At 41.7% G+C, this 20,842-nt stretch overlaps 1 protein-coding gene across 1 annotated transcript in view; it reads left to right on the top strand.

The window, feature by feature from the left end:
* Nucleotides 1–20,355, top strand: part of TMC2 (transmembrane channel like 2) — a 34,817-nt gene extending 14,462 nt beyond the window's left edge. Inside the window, exons 10-20 of the mRNA XM_032181078.1 lie at nt 840–987; nt 3,373–3,561; nt 5,294–5,473; nt 6,372–6,524; nt 7,537–7,665; nt 9,133–9,200; nt 10,116–10,355; nt 12,096–12,221; nt 17,169–17,247; nt 18,854–18,974; nt 20,096–20,355. Of these exons, the coding sequence (XP_032036969.1) occupies nt 840–987; nt 3,373–3,561; nt 5,294–5,473; nt 6,372–6,524; nt 7,537–7,665; nt 9,133–9,200; nt 10,116–10,355; nt 12,096–12,221; nt 17,169–17,247; nt 18,854–18,974; nt 20,096–20,355 (1,693 nt within the window). The remainder of the gene's footprint in view (nt 1–839; nt 988–3,372; nt 3,562–5,293; nt 5,474–6,371; nt 6,525–7,536; nt 7,666–9,132; nt 9,201–10,115; nt 10,356–12,095; nt 12,222–17,168; nt 17,248–18,853; nt 18,975–20,095) is intronic.
* The last annotated feature ends 487 nt before the right edge of the window (nt 20,356–20,842 follow it).

Genomic DNA, 20,842 nt, shown 5'->3' with positions numbered 1-20,842 from the left:
TCCTTTTCACATGCTTTCACTGATTAAAATAAGTAAATAAATAAAATAAAATGTGGAAAGCCAGTGTGAGCCCCACAGCTATCATGTCACACTGTGAAGACAGTCTGCAAAGCCAAAAATAAAACTCCCTGCCTCTCTCTGGAGGTCACACCATGCAAAGGTTATCCTTCCCTTACAAGAAAGGATAAGCCAATGTATTTGTATTGCTATTGAAATAGACTCTATTGCTATGCAGCGGAAAGAATCTCTTGAGTCTTTGACTGGAGTGGGGCATGGGGATTTACTGTATTTTTACTATGAAAAGGCAGCATCTGTTGTCTCATACGAAGATTTCAGGGATCAAATAATACAGAGGAAACAATAGAAGCCATATCTGCTCCTGTGCTGATTAACAAGAATAATGCCTTTCCTCTCCTTTAATGATTTGCTGCAAGCTCTTTCACTCCAACATTGTGCAGCTACCAAAAATATCACTAAAATGCTGTGTTGCAATGACTGTACTGGACAGCACCAGTGCTTTTTGACTAAACTTAACTACCTAAACATAGCCATTATCATTTACTCTACCATAAGGCCCAGAAACACTGTAAATAGTCATTCATCATGCACAAGGTGGTGGAAGCAATCCCTTGCCTGCTTTCATCATCTATTCTAGTTTTTCTATACATTATGGGTTTTATTATAAGGCCTGTATATCCCTAACAGTCACACCCAAGCCCCATGAAAGACCACCCTGCTTTCCTTCCTCACCAACCAGCTGCCCCAGCAAAGCTCAAGGACGTGTGGTGGCTCTGTGAAACACTTGGCCTGACCTTGTCACTGTGCATACCCTTACACAGGATGGCACGCAATGCCAATGAGAGTACAGCAGATGGGGAAGATGACAACTTCATTTTCAGCTGGAAAATGTTCACAAGCTGGGACTACCTCATTGGCAACCCAGAGACTGCAGACAACAAGTTCGCATCCATCACCACCAGCTTCAAGGTAACCCCTAACTGGCATTTCTCTGTCTGCTTCTGGGGATGCTCCCAGCACCTTCCATTGCAGAGGGTTAAAAGGACAACTGAGTATCTGTACAGGATCTCTCAAAATGAACAGGGTATGACACTGAATCATAGCAGGTCTAGCTCCAATGCCCTGGATCACCCCAAGCCCCTTTTTAGGATTTGGAAAACCAGATGAGTATTGTTTTCCTCTGGAGCACTAAGTGGGAAAAAATAGCTGCTGTGGTCATGTGAGAACCTAACCATCTCCATCACTTCTCCATCACCTGTTTCTCCTTGGCACCAGGCAGAATATAAACTGTAGGAACCCAATGCCATTGCATGCCCAATGTTTGGGGCAGCAGGAGCAGCAGAGGGGACAGGCGGGACACAAGCCACCCTGCAGCATGAAGCCAAGGCCATACGCACAGGGGGCCACCACGTCTTCATTACTCTTCTCCCATCACCCCTGAGTTCAGGGCAAGTTTCTGCCCACAGCCATCCCCCTCCTGAGGCAGCGTTTACTCTGTGACTCAAAGCACAAGAGAAGGCAGCAGCTTCACAGGGTGGCAATTTCTACAGCTTTTCCCTCCAAAATATCTTGTCTCTTCTGTTCCTCTGCCCCAGTCATGACCACATCTCATCTACAAAAGCTAAAACCCTCTTGAAGACTCAGCAAAACTGCCCTGTGTTTCTTGTAACATCCCAGATCCCAGGACTGTGTCACAGAGCCTGTTGTCAACACCACGAAGCCCACACCTCAGGCTCTCTGAACACAGTAGGTTTAAGTGTCCCATTTGGAGCCTATCTTAAAATTTCAGCAAAGAAGTTGAGGGTTTTCTTCATTTCCATTTCAATGTCCACAAGCTCTCTGTGACCCACCACAGCTGCTGTCTGCACTACTGAAAAGTTCGTACTTCCAAGACAATTTCGCTGCTTAGCTGATGACACACATGTAAGTATGGGGGTAATACATACATATAGAAATAGACAAAGCTTACCTGCTATTAAAGTTATGTTGCATAGCATGAGAAATCCTATCTCCAGCATGCTGGAAGAATACAAACTGATTCCACTAATATCAGTGGATAATAACAGATTTGTAGTTATTTAATCATAAATTCTGGGCTAACCTAACCTCAGAAAAGTTCAAAGAAAACAACTCTAAGACAATTTAATAGATTTTTTTTTTTTAATTTTGGAAACCAAGTAAAAACAAAATGTGGAAGACAGTGAGGATTTCTCCAATGAAAAACAGAAAGTAAGTGCAGAAAAAAAAAAAAAAAAGTAAAATCTTTTTCTGACAAAAAATTTGCTCTTAAAGCCTACTTTCAAAGGGCTTTACTTTTTTTTTTTAATTATTTTTAATTAACAAAGTTTGTAAAAAACAGTTTTATTTGAAACTGTAAAAAAAATAAATCCAAAACTATTTTTGGTTAACAGAAATTTCTATATAATGTTCTGCCTTTGGGCTACTAGGAGCTCCATTAACCAAAAACTGTTTCAAAAATTAAAAAATTACAAATAAAAAGTAAACAAAATACTCCACAAATTGGACTGAGTTTTGCGATTATAAAACACATACAAAGCAAGGCCAAATATATTGAGCATCTGCTGAAGGATGGAAGAACTTTTCCAACAATAACTCACCCCACACTTTCTTTTACACATTCATACCAGATTGAGTAAGGAAAAAGCAATAAATAAAAGAGCTGCCAGTCAGCATGTAGCTGCTCAATCTGAAAAGTAATTTCATCCAGTTTAACCTCGTTCAGAGCTAACACTTCATGTAAAATCCCAGAGAAAGGGAATTTAATAGCAGTATTGCACACAGATAAAACCAGAAGGATCTTTGCTAAAATGCACAAACCAATTCTTGGACTGTAAAAGAGCTAAAGCTTGGGATACTGAGCAGGAATTAGCCACAGAAAAAAAAATACACATAGAGTGAAGAAAAAGCCTAGCTACTGCGGATTTCAAAGGCTTGATCGGTTTTCTTTTTTGTGAAGATGAGTTGCAAGAGGTGACCTGATGACAGTGTGTAACCGCCTGTCCAGGAGCTAGCAGTGACATCCAAAAGGCCTTGCAACCCAGCTGTAGACTCAGCTAGGAAATGTTTTATTTTAGAGCCTCATTCCTCCACCTTATTGCCATGGGATGTGTCTGCCACTTTGTGCCTTCCAGGCAAAATGAGATGCCTTCATGGAGCTTTGTTTGAGCTCAACGCAAAGTACCATGTTCAATATAGCCATCATAGCTCAGAATTACATTTTATAAAGTAGAAAACTATCTGATGTTGCCTTAGGCTCAGTGCTACAACTTACTTGCTCCAATTCTGTGAGTATCTCTGTTTTTTTTTGTTTGTTTGTTTGTTTGTTTTTTCCAGGAATCTATCGTGGATGAGCAAGAAAGCAACAAAGATGAGAACATCCACCTGAGGAGGTTCCTGCGGGTCCTAGCCAACATCCTCATCATATGCTGCTTGTGTGGGAGTGGCTACCTCATTTACTTTGTGGTGAAACGCTCCCAGACATTTTCAAAAATGCAAAATGTTGGGTGGTATGAAAGGAATGAGGTATGGAAACTTTCCTTCCAGTTTTCTGATGTAATAACTTTCCTTGTACATCAGCATAATCATTGCCACAGCCAAAATGGATGGCATCCGAAGCAGAGGGATTCCCCACCATGGTCCAAAAGTCCTTCTGTGACTTTGTACTTGTGTTAGCCAGGAATCACACTGGTCTCACAGAGAGTTTTCAGGGCAAATTAACAGCTCCTGTAGGCAGGGGAAAATGCTCTCACAATAAATTGCATTAAGACTCAATGGGTCTTCAGTACTTACATCGTCATTTTTTAAAACACCAACCTCAAGTTATATATTAATGCTCAAAAATTCTGTTGTACTAGAAAGCTGAGTGTTGAAAATGTCCATTATCAGACATGAAGTTAAACTCAGATCTTTTTCATTCCTTCTGAGTAATGGGAATAAGATTTCATAATCGGTAGAAAAAAGTCAGTTGTCAAAAATATTTGTCTTATTTTGGAATGAACTGTTCAAAGTCGAAGCTCTCCCCACACTCACACAAAATTATTTCTATCTATTGAAATGCTTAATTTCAATGTGTACTCCATTACCATGTATCTAAATATCAAAGAGAAATCAAATTCAAACCTATGCATTTTCATAATTTCCTCAGAAAACATTAGCAAAATAACTCACAAAATGCTTTGATTAATTTAGTCAACTTTTCCCAAAGGGAAAACAAAACAAACAAACAGACAAAAAATCTAGTGACTGATACTTTCCTGGTAATAACTTAAGATCTGCATATATACAATTCTGGGTACTGTTGTTCTTTCTGGATACAGAAGTAAAAAACAAGAGACCCGTGAGTCAGAACCTGCTGGTGGCTGTCCAGACACAGTCCTCTGCAGGCCAACAGGCACTAGATGGCTGTAAAAATAAGATAGTGTTTACAAACCGTGCCTGAGCTAATGCTGACACATCAATGATCTCACTGACCACAGCAACCCAATACTTTGCCCCATACAGAGGAATAAATATGAGACGGGGACGTATTTTCTTGGGCTGCAACACTGAGTCCTTGATGCATTTCCATTCACATCCATAATTGCCTATTGCAAAAGGATACGTGCCAAATATGGCAAATAAACATTAGCATTGACTAATTGCTTTTTAACCTAAGTCTTTTGTTTACTCTAAAACTAAAGTAATAAATGAGGAGCTGATGCAGGCAATAGTATGAGTGACTTAAAAGACTAAACATGCATGAGCTTGGACTGACAGGGAACACACTCTGCAGAGCTCATCCCTTTGAGATAATAATAAAAGTGCTCTTGCAGGAGCAAGCCCTGCAGTCCACCAGTGCAGCCTGTTGCTGTGCTGTCAGCACACTAAGCCAAAGAGCTGAGCTCATTTTGGCTCCCTCCTAATCATAAAACCTTCAAGAATCTCCAGCCAGTTGCTGACAGGTTGCTGGCAGCTCCTGCTCTGCTCCACATGTCCCTTGGTCCAAACCTTATTGCTGTAACTGGCCTCTGTTAGCAGAGAAGAGCAGAAACTAATTTAGTGGAACACTATTACGTAACACAACTTTCTCTCTATTATGTGCTGCTTCCACTTTTGCTACCCTGCTTTAGTGGAAAGTCATTTGCTGATGTTAAAGAGATTTGTCAGCTTGCACCCCAGTGAAAATGGTCATCATGCACACTTAATTTTGGTCACAACTCACAGTAAGGTAGTCTCTGTTGTTGCTGTTAGCAGTAACCTTTTCCTTGTTTGGCAGGTTGAAATTGTGATGTCCTTGCTGGGAATGTTTTGTCCCCCCTTGTTTGAAACTATTGCTGCACTTGAAAATTACCATCCGCGTATCGGGTTGAAGTGGCAGCTGGGACGCATCTTTGCCCTCTTCTTGGGGAACCTCTACACATTCCTGTTGGCCTTGATGGATGACGTCAATGAAAAAGTAAGGGCTGAGATGAAAAGGTAAGTGCACTAACATTTTTTGGAGCAGAGGGTGAGTGCAGCACATCTCCATAGCTACCAGGGGCAATCCCACACTTTGCAGCAAGTGCCCCCCACCCCTCCCCAGTGCTCTCAAGCATTTTAAGCATCAATCTGTCCCAGATTGAGGTTGAGATGGATTCTGGGAACAGAGCTCCCTGCTGCTGAGCAGAGGTCAGGGACTCAAGGGAGAACTTCTAGGTCTGTCTATTATTGTCGTCTAAAATCACAGAATACTAGGATAATTTATTTTTTTTTCCATCTGACACTATTTGCAATTTCTATTAATGCATACCCCAAGGGTGTGATTTATAACCCTTTTTCCCTGCCCTCTCCTCTTTAGCATTATCCTGGTAGTATGCGCCAGGCAGATAACAGCAGGAAAGGACAAATGTCTAACTGATTTATAGAAAAAAATGACCCTGATTTAAGCTGAGAAGAATAGGAGGAATCAGGGAGACTTGTTCAGTCCTGAAAATGATGAACAAAGCAAAGAAGGAGGACTGCACAGAGGCTCCTCTTCCATGAACGCTAGCAGCAGCCCTGCTCTTTGCTCTCCCTGGCCCTCAAACCATGTCTCATTTTGCTGGAGGTCTGGCTTCTCCATGTGCAGGGAGCTGGCTGCTGATTCCACAAAACTCATGGTGCCCCCAAGCTTCTTTTGATCTGGAGGGGCTGTTCCCTGACACCCCGGGAAAGGGAGCAAGGTTCTGTGCTATTCTTCTTTCCAGTGCTGTCACAAATCTGTTTTAAGCAGTTTCTTGTATTAGGGATGGTAGCTGGTAGAGAGGGGAACCCATTGGCACCCTCTGTGGTCCCCATATCCTTACATTTTTGGCTGAGGTATCTCTCTGTTGCAGCTGGATGAAGAAGATGTTGTGAAGAACATCACACGCTGGATGCTGCTTGGCCACCACAATTCATCCATGGGGAACAGCAGTGCTGACACCCCACCTTCCCTTGATCCTGCAGACGTGCCCAGGGGACCCTGCTGGGAGACAACTGTCGGCATTGTAAGAAATTTGTTATGCAGTAAGTCTCTGGGATGATTTGGGTGTTGTTTTTGTGTTTTTGTTTTTATCGTTAATGTCTTTAGCATATCCAGGATTTAAGTTTTACTTGCAAAAGACATCTCCTTTCCCAGCTCTCACATAGCAGTACCAAGGCAAGATAAATTCACCACTGTTTTCAAGCTATGGCTGTGAAAACTCCCAACACACACAGACCTCCAACACTTTCTTCAAAAGAGTAAAAAAGTCCAGGTAGCCTATGGCCATGCCTACATCATACCTTGGTTCAGATCGTGACAGCACCTTTGAAATAAACCTGTCGTCTCCAATTATTGTTGCATTTGATTTGCATTGCAGAGAGCTTTTGGAGTACACAGATGAAGCCTGACACAGAGGATGTGTTCCCAAGGGAACTCCTGACACATCCCAACCACTAATGCACCATGAGGCCAGGGAACAAGGGCAGAGCTAGATGAAGATAACCCACCCTGAGATGCATGGAAGGTGGTCTTTAAGTCCTCAGCACCACAGCTTTCACCCCACCAACCTACCCTTCAACTCTCTTGCTTTGGGCAGCTTTCATCATGCACCAAAGTTTTGTAGTTCTTCAGAACAGTGAAATACCTGCAAGAACAGCTCACAAATGTAAACCACAGTAGCACAGATTTCTTTGACAGCACTGTCAAAATTACCTTCTTTGTCTGCATGTTTTACAGCTTTATTGCAGCGTTAGCATTCTGCTTCCATTTTATGTGCTGCCACAACATATAGCACAGTCTATAATACTAACAACTATCAGGGCTAATAGCTGTAAGGGAGTTTGTTATTCCCAAGCACAAAACTGAAGGTCTCGCACTGCCAAGTGGCTGAAAACCAGTAGGGAGATTACTCACAGCATGCAGTTCTGAAGGTTACTGTCATATAGAGGGAGATAGATTAATAAATAAAATGCACTCCCAGAATGAGCTACTGAAATTATAGGAGCTAAATATTTTGTTTGTGTTTTAAATTGCAGGAGTTTGTAAGGCTCACAGTGTCCGATATCCTGGTGACCTATGTAACCATCCTGGTGGGAGATTTTATTCGAGCTTGCTTTGTCAGATTTGTGAATTATTGTTGGTGCTGGGACCTAGAGGCTGGATTTGTAAGTCAATGTCTTGTAGATGAGAAGCTGAAGAAACAGGGCCATTTGTTCAAATATGACACAGATTGATTTTGAATGATTGATTCTGGTCTTGTTTGATAATTTAAGCTGTGTAGGCAGTCTCTGCATCACTACTCATCACTACTACTTTTCACCCCAGAAAGTGCCCTACAAAAACACAGTTATCTTTCCCACCTCAGGAATTTAAATGATGAAGTTGAGTTGAAAAAAATTGACCTGATGTACATTCAGTTGTTATAACCTCAAATAATTAGGCCCTTCTATACTCATCTCTTCTCAAAGATCTTCTTTGATCTTCATTGCCTGTCCTGCAGGCAGTAAGATGTTTTACTCATAGCACAGTCTTCTGATCTATTCTGGAGGTTGGTGTTACTTTTGCTGCAGTGGAGTAAAGAGCTCTTCTTTCCCTTATCATGTATGCATAACACACAGAAGTGCTGAACTCTTTGGTATTCATAAAGGCAACATTACAAAGCCGCCAGCACTGGAGCTGCACAAATACAGAGCAAAACTGTGAAAAAAAGGTTCATTTTTTCACTTAAGTGACAAAAACAGATGGATTCAGACAGAATCAGGTATCAAATTGGGTCAAAAGCAGACATACTACACAGGATATTTCAAACATATGAGGGCATCACCCATCATCTTTCAGATTTGTGTTCTATATTGAAATGAAAATATTTTTTCAAGAAAACAGAAAAAACTTTACATAGTATAAGCGGCTAAATTGGACCTGAGTTTTTATGCAGAAAAGCATATACTCATAGAACAGTAGTGTCATCACTGGCAAATCTACCAGAATAATAACTTATAAAGTGTCAAATACTGCCAATAGATTAGACCTGCCTGTTCTGGACTTACCACCTTTAGCACCCACATTAGAAGGGCTGGTCCACAGGAAGCAATATTTTAACTATTATCTAGAACAGGGCAAAATGCCACCTCTCACTGACCAGGTAATATATTCCTTCACGTTCCTCTCCCCTAGGCTCTCCACTTCTGTTCTGCAGCAGCCTGCTGGTACAAGACCCACAGATATGGATATATCTGGTGTAGCATTTGCCCTCCAGATCATCATTATGGCTGTTTAAACATTCAATATTTTACCAGAATAAAACTGCAAATCAGCAGCCAGATACACCAGCTGAAGTATAAAGTCGAGTCCTGTGCCATGGCTCCTCTGTACACAATTGACTTTGCTAACTGAGAGAACATATAAACACCGTGCAACTCTAAGCACCTCCATATGTTTGTCCAATTTTAAGCAAGCCAAGAGAGAAGCAGCCCACAGCCCAGCTGCTGGTTATTCAAGCAGTGCACACACAGTGGGAGCCCTCCCAGAAATCACTTTATATCAAATTTAAATAAGTATTTTTATGCCCAGCAGCAACAGCAAGCAATAGCGGGTACCTCTAGCAAAAACAAAGACTTTCTCTTCCCATGCAGCCCTCCTATGCAGAGTTTGATATCAGCGGCAATGTTTTGGGTTTGGTCTTCAACCAAGGAATGATTTGGTAAGATATTTCCCTTCTTTGTTTTTGCATTATTGAAAAAAAAGACCCACAGTGTAGTCAGAAGACTTCCAAGCCAGCTAGAATAGCATTTGGGATTTGGTTTCTCTGATTGCTGGACATTCTGCTCTTGTCTACTAAAGTAGAAAACTCAAAATGCCAGCTTAGTTGTCAAAGAACTGTTATCAACTGAAACAAAGAACAGTCTTCCAAACCCAGCCGTAGTCTCACTTTAATAAAATCATTTTTTCACAAAAATGTACTTCATCCTTTCAAGATGGCTCACGTGCTGGGGGAAGAGATCAGAAGAGGCTTGGGAACAAGGTGCTGTGAGCTTACTTGTGAGCACAAGGCTGGCCCTGGAGTCAGCTGAGCATGTCAGGCAAGAGAGTACATCCCAAAATTGCTCCAGTGGAGGGCAAACAAAGGCTGATCATATGACAGAATGAGAGTCAACAGGCAACCACACAAAATCCCACACCTCCTCTGGGAGTGAGGTTTCTTTCGCCAGGATTTAATGATCTTCAACTACAACATCTCTGCAGACTCAAGAATGTCACTCCCTTCTGGGTTCCTTTACTTGACATATTCCAAGCTATCCCCAAACAATTTTTGTCACAAACTGCAAGTCTTTCCTTACAACCACTGAGGTCTGAGATCTGTCTGGTCCTCAGTTTATGGTCACTGTACATTAACATGGATGCAGGCAACTTCTCCTCCAGAAAGACAAGATCGATAGCACAAGCCTTCCCGCTCGGACTTTAGTTGTGGGTAAGCTTTCCACAACATTAGCAACATTTTTTCTTCTTTTGAAAATAAAAATCCTTCCAGTCTGTCAAACAAAAACAAAAACAAAAACAAAAAAAAACAAAAACAAACAAACAAACAAAAAACCTTTTCCTCTCCTTTCCTTTTCAGGATGGGATCCTTCTATGCGCCAGGGCTCGTGGGTATAAACGTGCTGCGCTTATTAACCTCCATGTATTTTCAATGTTGGGCTGTCATGAGTAGCAATGTCCCTCACGAACGAGTATTCAAAGCATCCAAGTCTAACAACTTTTACATGGGACTTTTACTGTTAATCCTGTTCCTCAGCCTCCTGCCTGTGGCCTACACCATCATGTCCTTGCCTCCTTCCTTTGACTGTGGACCATTCAGGTACTAGCAAAACACCAATAATGCATGGTTTTGGCTTTGCTACAAAGGATTAATTTCATGAAGTTTGAAGGCCTGGTCTCCAGCAAAGATGGTATACACGTAATACTTCTCCATTTTCTTTCTTGTTAAATCCCTAGTTATGTGAAGCCACAGGACACACCCAGTCTGCTAGGGGTGCTGGGTCTCCACTGAGCATGTCTGCTTTTCTCTGGAAGGCTCTACAAACCCAGCTTTTTTACTCCCTCCTCTGATACCTGATTGATGGTGCTTCCCCAACACACAGTGATGGAGAAGCATCAGAGGACAGCAGGGGTGGAACAGTCGGGTGCAGCCCCCAGGAAAAAAGCAACAGGAGCAGCCTTAAGGCTCTCATCAACATTATGGTAGCAAAACTAGAGTCTAAAACCTCCTAAGACCTTCCATAGAGCCAAGAAATCCCACAGCATGAACTGTGTTGCATTTTTGATGGAAAATAGCAGGAAATTGATAGGTCTGAGCCTGAGGAGTTGTTGCTTTTAAAAAGAAAAGCCTTTTTTTTTCCTTCCCTTCTCTCCGAAATTAGCACTGTTCAGAGCATTCAGTGGACTGGATTAACATGCCAATAATGTCTAATCTGATTGAGTAACACCATTTCCTAGGCCCACGGAGTCTGACACAGCAAAGAAACAGATTGGAACAAATTGTTATCCATCTGCTGATTGAGAACGACATCAGAAAGCTAAAAGACTTGGGGAGAAGGCAAGAGACCAGAATTCCATCTGTTAAGTAACAAGGATAGGTGTCAACAGGCAATATCCGAACATCTGTCAGGAAACTTGCTGCCTGCATGCTATCACTAAGAGATGACTCACCTGAAATCAGAGCACTATTTTAATTCCCAATCACACCTTCAAAATCTACTCAGCCTGGTTCACTCCCCTCAGCATAACTTTCCACCCATAACTTGACTGAAAACTTAACTCTCCTAGGTTTAAGGCAGCCAATGAAGTTGGAGTCCCGCTTAGCCACTTGGACTTTATTGACTTTTGTTATAAGGAAGGAATCCAATGCCTTCCTGAGCAGAATATGAAGGGACTGCAAGATCTCACAAGGAAGCAAGCTTAAAGATGAGGAATAGCACTCACGGGGCTGAATTAATAGATACTGAGGAAGAAGGTCGATATGCAATCCAGCCCAATTTTTACGGATTGGTGCTACTTTCACACAGAACACTCTCATCTCTTTTATCAATCCAATTTGAAATGACTCTTTCACTGAGTTTCCTATTAAGCAATAATCACAACTTGTTATTTTTGTCCTTACTTAACAGCTCTTCAAGTTGATTCATTATTTCAGAAAGCTGGAATTTGCATATGGAAAATTACATCTACTATGAGAAGGCTGCATTTAATAAGAAATTGATCAGAAATGTATAGTTACTGCAATCTGTAGGTTTTTATACATTTCAGGATGGCAAATAGGCAGAATTCATAAAGGATCTGCACATTGAAATAAACATACTATCTTTTGGGGCAAGTTGGTTTAACAGAGATTATTTGTATAACTAAAGAAGGGAGAGAAGGGAATGGACTACAATGTAATTTGAAATGAAGTTATTTTAAGTAGAACTTTTACTTCAAAATCCTTGCTGGCCAACAGCAAGATCACGCTCACTGGCAGAGAGGAAACATACTACTTATCATCATTAAGTATCCCTCCAGGAGTTCTCTACACACATTAACTGAATATTTCTCTTTCCAGTGGAAAGAAAAGGATGTATGAAGTCATTCAAGAGACTATTGAGCTTGATTTCCCTCTTTTTATTGCCAAGATCTTCAGCTACGTGGCAAACCCAGGACTGATCATTCCTGCAATTCTACTCATGGTGTAAGTTTTCCTTGCAATATTACATGCCCATCTTGCAGGGATGGAAGGAGGTTGAAAAAATTGCTGTAACTTTAGCAAGGTACATCTACGGAGATAATGGCCTGGATGAAAGCAGCCACACTCCTTGTTGCCTCCCACCCCTCTCTGACCCCCCCTCCCCAGCCCTTGCCCGATCCAATTTCCTGAAATTTAATTTCCTAACCCAATTAAACACAACCTTGTAGATGAAACACATTGCTGACATAGACCTCGTGGTAGTCACAGCTTCCATTTCTAAAATTTTCAGTAGCTCATAGGAACTAAATGGACAGTCTCAGCCTGGTACCTTGTGGAGAAGCAATTTCTGTCACAGCTGGTGGTATTTACAACACTGCCAATACATGGCATTCAAAAATTACTTGTTCCAAAAATATGTGTTTTTTTCTTTTTTTTTTTTTTTTCCAAGTAATATATCTGAAATTTGTTTCAGTAGCATCAGATCATTTCAGCTTTGGAGCCACATTTGAAACCATGGTTGATCCTCAGTTCCTTCAGCAGCCTGACCAGGGCAGTTCTCATTTACTTGTATTTTTAAAAGATATTTTTGGCATTACTCGTGAGGTTTTCAGGGCTATCAAAATGAGTGGAAAAGCTGTGGCCAAAGTTTACAGACAGCTTTGAACATGCTAGGCTAAACAGATGGAGATGTGGAGAGGGTCAGGGAGCGTATTACACAGGCTTGCCTCTCTTACACTTCCTTTGGCATATGTGCATGTTGGAGATGGGCCTCTGGTCTGGTCTACTTCTCTTGGGCACTGTGATCCTTTGTTTTTACTAGGTTACACTGAAGATAATACGATTGAATTAAATCAAATACAAGTTTATGTGTTATGGAATTTCTTATAGGAACAGACTGAGAAAAATCCCAATTAAACTGAAAATCAACCAGCATCCCTCTACTTGCCTCAAACTCCTTACTCACGTTAACCTAAATAAAAATGATCAGTTACTGTAACTGGTGCAGACAAAAGAATACTTGGAAAAATCAGATCTGATACACACAGAAGACAGTCTCGTGTCACATCCCCAGTACAGCCAAGCATATTATTGAATTATTAGCTCTAGTCCTGTAGGCTTCACAGATGCTACTGCTGATATGAAGTGCAGATATGACTGCAAAACTAATCCAGCCCAAATGAATAACCTTTACAAAAGAGCTGCAAATCATTTTTTGCGGCTTTGATGCAAACCCTCCAAAAAGGTGTCATGAGAGTGGTAGAATGTTGAAAATAACATTTTGGTCAGTGACAATCTCCTGTCCTTTACTCCACTGACAGCTGGGATAGTGAACAGCATGAATCCCATTTACCTGCTGAAGACATTCCTTTCATCATCCCTTTTCCAGGAGGAGGGCTACTGCTCACTCCCACACAACAGTCTTCCATGGATCCATCTCTCCGTAAAACACCATTTGGTCTCTGCCCTGATTCCCTTTGAAAAAAGAGATACCACTCCATGTCCACATTACCTAAAACATCCTTGCTTCCCACCCAGCTACACTATCCGTGCAGCTTTTGGGGATATTAAATATTCGTGACTTCCAGTTGTGTGGCTACTGAAAGGGTCACAGCCATTAAAAAAAAAAAAGAAAAAAAGAAAGCTGATGCTTCCACTGTGCCTAAATAAGTCAGACCTACAGTCTGCTGCTAGTAGCTCCTGCATGTCCTGACAGCATCAGATGCATGGTGTAAGTACTGCTTACTATGTGCATGTAAACTTTTCTTGAAAAAGTTCCAGACAGAATTACAGCCACCATACAGGTACTTTTTCTAAGGATTTTTCTCATTTTGGAAACTTTTCAGTTGAGAGAATCACATTTAATGCATGATCTTTGTACATCTACAAAAGCCATACACCACTAGCTAGAAGACAGGCAACACACAGAGAGACAGAAACTTAGGTTTACATCTCTTTCACCATTTTCTCTGGACTATAAGTCATATGCAAGACCCTGATTTCTTTCCTTCTCTCTAAAAGTTTTCAGCTTATGTTATGGTACAAGTAGCCTCAAAGGATTATGGAGGTGTTATATTTCCTCAGCAATCAGTTTCAGAGTGTAGAAGGAAAAAAAAAAAAATCACATCCTTACAGAAGAACAAAAATAACAACTCTAAAAGGCTTTGTTGGGACAGAGAGCCTAAATCACCAAGATCACCAAGACTGAGTTTTGGTTTAATTCTAGGCAAAGGGAAATAAATGTATTTCCTCCAGACAGACCTCTGAAAAAAGTCTCCAGAAAAGCCATCCAGAGTATCCCCTTCCAATCTCTCACGTGGAAACCAATATGATGGTAAATGGTGCCTTGTTGTGCTTAGAGTCAGACAGAATCACAGAATCACAGAATTGTCTAGGTTGGAAGAGACCTCAAGATCATCGAGTCCAACCTCTGACCTAACACTAACAAGTCCTCCACTAAACCATATCACTAAGTTCAACATCTAAACGTCTTTTAAAGACACTGTACTAAAATCCTCTAGCCTCATTTGATAATGCTGAGCTTGGGCCATATGTTGTGTTTGGGAACTGTCAGGAACTATTTTTTAGACAAAAGTTTTTTTTTGTCGTTGTTGTTTTTTTTTTTTTTTGGTCTGCCCTTTTCTTTCTTTCCTTTTTTTTTTTTTTTTTTTTAAATATTAGATTTTTAAATTTTTTCTTTTAAACAAAACAAAGCACAGTAGCAGTGAACTGAATGGATTGTGCTTTTCCCAGGAATGGTCCAGAGTCACTAAGCAGATGATGTTTATAATTAAGGAGAATAAAAGCTCTCTACAAAAGCAGGAGGAGACATTTTTGACAACCTAAATATTATCAGGTGGTAGTGAGACATCCCCAGACACTTGGGCTTGTTCTGAAGCATGCCCCTCTCTGCTCACCAAAGACCGGCTGTCAGCATACCCTCTCAGAACCCACTTGCCTTCCAGTGCCCACAAGCTTGGCTGGTTTCTCCCTTTGCTTTGGCATGTCCTTTTTGCAGAGGAAGAAATCAAAACAAAAGCCTGCTCCCACCTGGTTCCTGCTTGTTCTCTGTTCCCATCTCTGCTCACTTGCAACTGGCAGACTGTGAGTTGAGCAATGCACTTTTCAGGAGAGTGTGCAGGTCTTTGTTCTGTCATGGTTTTCCTGGTTTCCTATTTGTTTTTCTGAGCTCCTTGACTAATCTGTTTTGTCTCCTGTAAGACATAGCATAAAGCCACATGTTTTATCAGCTGTATTGATTTTCCTCCAGAGAACAAGCTGAATGAGCTCACCATCAAGAAAGGACCTAAGGGCCATGGCTGGTGTAGAGGAAGACAGACAAGGCAGAGGCAGGCAGGCTGTTTTTCTTTTATTTAAGCAGAGCTGAGCTGTTAGACTGGTTCAGCCCACCTTAACTGACTTTGCCACAGGGCAGCTTCAGTTTTTCCTAAGCCTTGAATCTTTTAAGGTAGCTTGGAGACAGCCAGTGAGAAAAGTAGATGTGAGGAGGTAGGTAAAACTTAAATGGTGAACTTGAGCCCTTATCCCCACCAAGTGAATTTGACACTGGCCTGCACAACATCCTTGTTTCTTAGTTGGAGACACATGGATTTGAGAGACGGACCACTCAGTAGATAAGGAATTAATTGAATGGTTGCACACAAAGAACTGCAGTCAACAACTACATCCAGGTGGAGACCAGTGATGAGTAGTGTCTCTCAGGGGTCTGTACAGGGACTGGAAATATTTAACATCTTTGTTGGTGACATGGACAGTAGGACTGAGTGCACCCTCAGGAAGTTTACTGATGACACCAAGCTGTGTGGTACAGCTGACATGCTGGAGGGAAGGGGTGCCATCCAGAGGAACCTGGACAGGCTTGAGAGGTGGGCCTGTGCGAACCTCATGAAGTTCGACAAGGCCAAACACAAGATCCTGCACCAGGACCAGGGCAATCCTAAGCACAAATACAGGCTGAGTGGAGAATGGACTGAGAGCAGCTCTAAGGTACAGGGACTAGGGGGTGTTGGGTTCAAAGAAGTTCAGCATGAGCTGGCAATGGGCAGAAGCCCTCAAAGCCAACCATATCCTGGGCTGCATCCAAAGAAGTGTAACCAGCAGGCTGAGGGAGGTGATTCTACTACTCTACTTTTGTGAGACCCCACATGGAACACTGAATTCAGTTCTGAAGCCCCCAGCATAAGAGGGACATGGACCTGCTGGAGCAAGTCCAGAGGAGGACTACGAGGATGATTGATCAGAGGGCTGGAGGACCTCTCCTATGAAGACAGGCTGAGAGAGTTGGGGTTGCTCAGCCTGGAGAAAAGAATGCTCTGGGAGACCTTATAGCAGGATTCTAGTACTTAAAAGGGGCCTACAAGAAAGCTGGAGAGGGACTCTTATCAGGGAGTGTAGTGAGAGGACGAGGGATAATGGTTTTAAATTAAAAGTGAGGAGATTTAGACTAGATATAAGAAAGAAAATTTTGCTGATGGTGGTGAAGCACTGGAACAGTTTTCCCAGAGAAGCTGTGAATGTCCCATCTCTGGAAGTGCACCCAAATATCCCAGGTTGGATTCAAAGCCAGGTTGGATTGGGCTTTGAGCAATCTGGTCTAGTGGAAGGTGTCCCTGCCCATGACAGAGCGGTTGGAACTAGGTGATCTTTAAGGTCCCTTCCAACCCAAACCATTCTGTGATTCTGTAAGTGGCAGTGAAATCCAGGCTCAGGAATCAAGTCTAATTAAGTCCCATAGGTAGTCCTCCCTGGGATATTTGGGTGCACATAGGCCCACTATATGGGTTGCGATGGGTCCTAAAGAAAGTCAGTTTGGATTTTTAAGCTTCACCTGGTGCTCTTAGGAAAGCAGCACGTCCATGAATTTTATGCTTCCTCTCTATGAAGCTTTCTTTCTCCCCGATCCTAACACTACAGCAACATTTGTTTTTGTAGCCTTGCTATCTATTACCTAAATGCTGTGTCTGAAGCATATCAGCGCGCCAATGCAGAGCTGAAGAAGAAAATGCAAATGGTAAGTACTTGCCCTGCCAAGCCATGTTTGAAATACCATGTACTTCAAGTTTGATGTAGACGTATGCTTTTAAATTACTTTTCATTCAGACCACATTAGTGACACAAGGGGAGGATGCATTTAATGGTTGTTCATTCCACTCTGATAACATTTAATGGCTAACTGCAAAAAGTGGCCACATCCCATAATAGATTGCTATTTTATACATCAGAACTATAATGAGTGTTCCCATAAACTGCACTTTCCACCTACAAAAATAAGTTACCTCAAAGTTCAAGTAATGTTTTGGAGCCTGAGATTTCCCAGGGACAATGATAAGTCTATCAAAACAGTAGCCTGATTTCACACAAGCTGAAGAGCAAAGAGCCCTAAATAACAACATGGCAATAATGTTTCATACCAGTAATTATCAAAGCACTTTACAAAGGAGGCTGGTATCTGTCTTTGTTATATAGATGGGAAAAACAAGATGTAGACAGATGAGGTGACTAGAATTTGCAGGGTAGGATTTGGACCTTTTGTTACTCAGAATTGAGGGAGGTTGCAACATGCAGAGGACTATGATGCAAAGATGCCTGAACTAACATGAATCAGGTCTGGAAGCAGAACATCTGCCGAACTGGAGCTAGCTCTGCTCAGATAATTAGCCTCAATGAGAAACAGCAGAGCTATGACCAAGAATGCTACCAGGGCTGTGCTGGTCTGGTGGTAGCGGTCTCCCTCAGAGTTGCTGGACCCTGCCAGAGACTGTCGTATGACAACCCACTGAGCTCAGCAAGATTTGCTGTGGTTGTTCAAATGACTGCCAGGTTTGTCCAAGGGGACAGAGGCCTCTCTGTGGTTTGGAACCTCTCAGCTGTATTTAGGCCATGAGTCACTTTGGACACTGTGGCTCCATCATGCAATACCTTCCAATGGGGATCTAACTCTTGGGATGAGGGGTGGAGCTGGAGTGGCATCCATCTGGGTTTTCTCTTTGCATAAGAGAGGGAAGCCTATTCTTTCCTTGTCCCTACCTCTTCTTTCCTGTCCAGAGCAGGAAGAGCTCCCTGTTTTTCCTCTCTCTCTGTAATCCAGATGGAAATCTTTAGAAGACCTAAATACACACACACACACACACACACAAACAAACAAACAACAAAGATAGCCTTATACTACTCTTCATCACCATGCTGTTGTGCCTTCCTCCCTTCTTCCTCATCCACTGTTGTTTTTTGTTTGTTTGTTTTTTAATCACTGGTACTCCTACCTACCACCTAAAATGCAACTTTGAAACAAACCAAAACTCCCATGGGGACAAATGGACAGCTGCAGAAATCCAAAGGTCTGGTAGATATAAAACACATTATCAGAAAGTGCTTTGCCCTAACAGGAGCAGAGACATCTCTTCTAAGGTTCTTGGTCCTGCCTGGGGTGTACTTTCTTTCCATAAAAAGTTTTTAACCCTAGGTCACTGGACCAAGGTTCAGCAACACTTTGAACTTGGCAAATACATTACTTTCCTAACAACAAAACCACATAGCCAGGCCAAGTATGACATCAGGCCACCATTTCACAGATTAGATCTTCACTTTCAAACTAAACCAAATGATTTTCATTGATGCAGCAACGTGAAGAGGATAAAAACAAGAGAAACAACAAAACCAACAATAATTCCATGATGCAAGATCTGGAGGATTTACTTGCACCAAGTACAAAGATTGAAATCTATCCCAAACAAGCAGAAGGTAAAAATTAAACAACTCCCACAACCTTCCTGATAAGAACCCCTTTGTCATCCAATGGTGACTGGGAAGGATTGAGAAAATGGGGTAGTACAAGGCTGAAAGGAATCAGATAAGTATAACTGCATAGTTTTTGTCCAATTACAGAAGTCCATGATCCACCCAGGAAAGGCATGTTTTTAGACTAGAGTGTGTGTCACACAGGCTTATCAAGGCATGGGGGTTGCACACAAAATTTTTTATCCAAATCCCAGCTACTAGTCATGCCAGTCATGAAACCAAGAACCCATTAAAAGAATGAAGTTTCAACATTGTTTCTGGACTGATGAATTAAGCCAGGTGTGACTTTTTTTCCTCTTTTACAAATCAAGGTTTTCATTGAAAAACTTGTAATGAATGAGATGGAAGCTTTTTATATGACTGCTTTGGTCCTAGGGCAAATAGATATATGTGGTAAATTCTGATGAGGGGGTCCCTGGCTGGTCAGAAATGTGCAGAAAACAGCACTGGTACCAGAGTCAGGGCAGTCTTGAAAAAGAGATTTATTTTTCAAAGAAATTTTTCTTCCATTCTCTGCCTTGGACCTGCCAAAGCCTCCTGCTCTCATTTGTAAAAAACTGTGCAGCACATGCAAAAGGTGTTGTATTTATATCAATGCAGATGAGGAAAGTAAATTAGTACTATCATAACCACCTTGCATTTAGATGGATAGCTGTTTCTTAGAGAGGCCAAAATGAACTGGAAATTTTGGACCAACCCAGTACAGATTCTTCCTGGAAGCAGATCCACAGCATTCATTTAAATTGAAATAGTTTTTGCAGCATTGTGGGTGTATTGAAAATAAAGACTATAATCAGCAATTGTCTGTGACCACCACATGGGCCACATATACCAGCACAGTTAGGAGGACTTATGTCTTTTAAATTCATCAGTGAGAACCAGCAAAGAGGACTTACTGGCTCTTGTCCAGGGACTAACTGCCTTATTTATGGTTTCCTCATTCAGATGCTCAGGTGTGCTCAAGACACAGGTTATTGCATGCAGAAAAAACAGCATCCACTGGGGAAAAGAAAGAAAAGCACTGTTTGCTTTCAGGAAAATAACAGTCATAATCTTTACTCTAGGTAAGAAAATAGAGTCTCCTGATCAAGTCATCCCTTTTGGGAAACAAGGAAAAGCAGAAGTCCTGAATGGCAGCCCCATGTCTGGTGGGAGAAGAGCAGTGCTCATCCCGCCACCACACTTGCTTGTGACACGGCCACCGACACCAGGCATCTGGGCACCTTACTCTTATGCTGACAAGCCTTGGCCAGGGGCGCACCCACTGGGACTAGTCCCTGGAAGGGGGAGAGGACATCCATGCTACTCACATGCTGCTCGATAAGCTCAGCAACGTTGTTCCTATTTGACATTAAAATAGAGGTGTTGCATAAACAAGAGTAGTTTTTGCAAGAAATGACTACTATATGTTGGTCCACTCATGATGATCTGTATCTACCCAACATTGATTCTATCTAAAAATGTTTTGTTTTTTAAAAAAAAAAAAAGTTCTTAGAAGTTGCAACCCTTTATTGCTTGTTTTGATCATAAAGGGAATGGAAGAGGGTTGGACTGGAACTCCGTCATAGCGTTGCTAAATTACTATGTAGAAAATGACCTTGTGGCCACTAACAGCTGCATGGTGAACACACTTGGTGGAGTGAGCATCTGTCAGACCCTTTAAATATTTATTCAGTTAATAAAAACAATATGAGTTTACCTGTCAGTTCAACAAAGATTTTTTGCTGTCCCTACCTGAGGAATTAAGTAGTCTATAAAAGTGAGTATCCCTTTCCAGCTGCATGGCAGCCAGTACTGGGAATAAAGGTCTC

The sequence above is a fragment of the Aythya fuligula genome, chromosome 2, assembly GCF_009819795.1.
Source record: "Aythya fuligula isolate bAytFul2 chromosome 2, bAytFul2.pri, whole genome shotgun sequence".
In the NCBI taxonomy this organism is placed as follows: domain Eukaryota; kingdom Metazoa; phylum Chordata; class Aves; order Anseriformes; family Anatidae; genus Aythya; species Aythya fuligula.
Note: the sequence above shows the minus strand (reverse complement) of the source record. Positions and strands in the feature narration are given on the sequence as shown.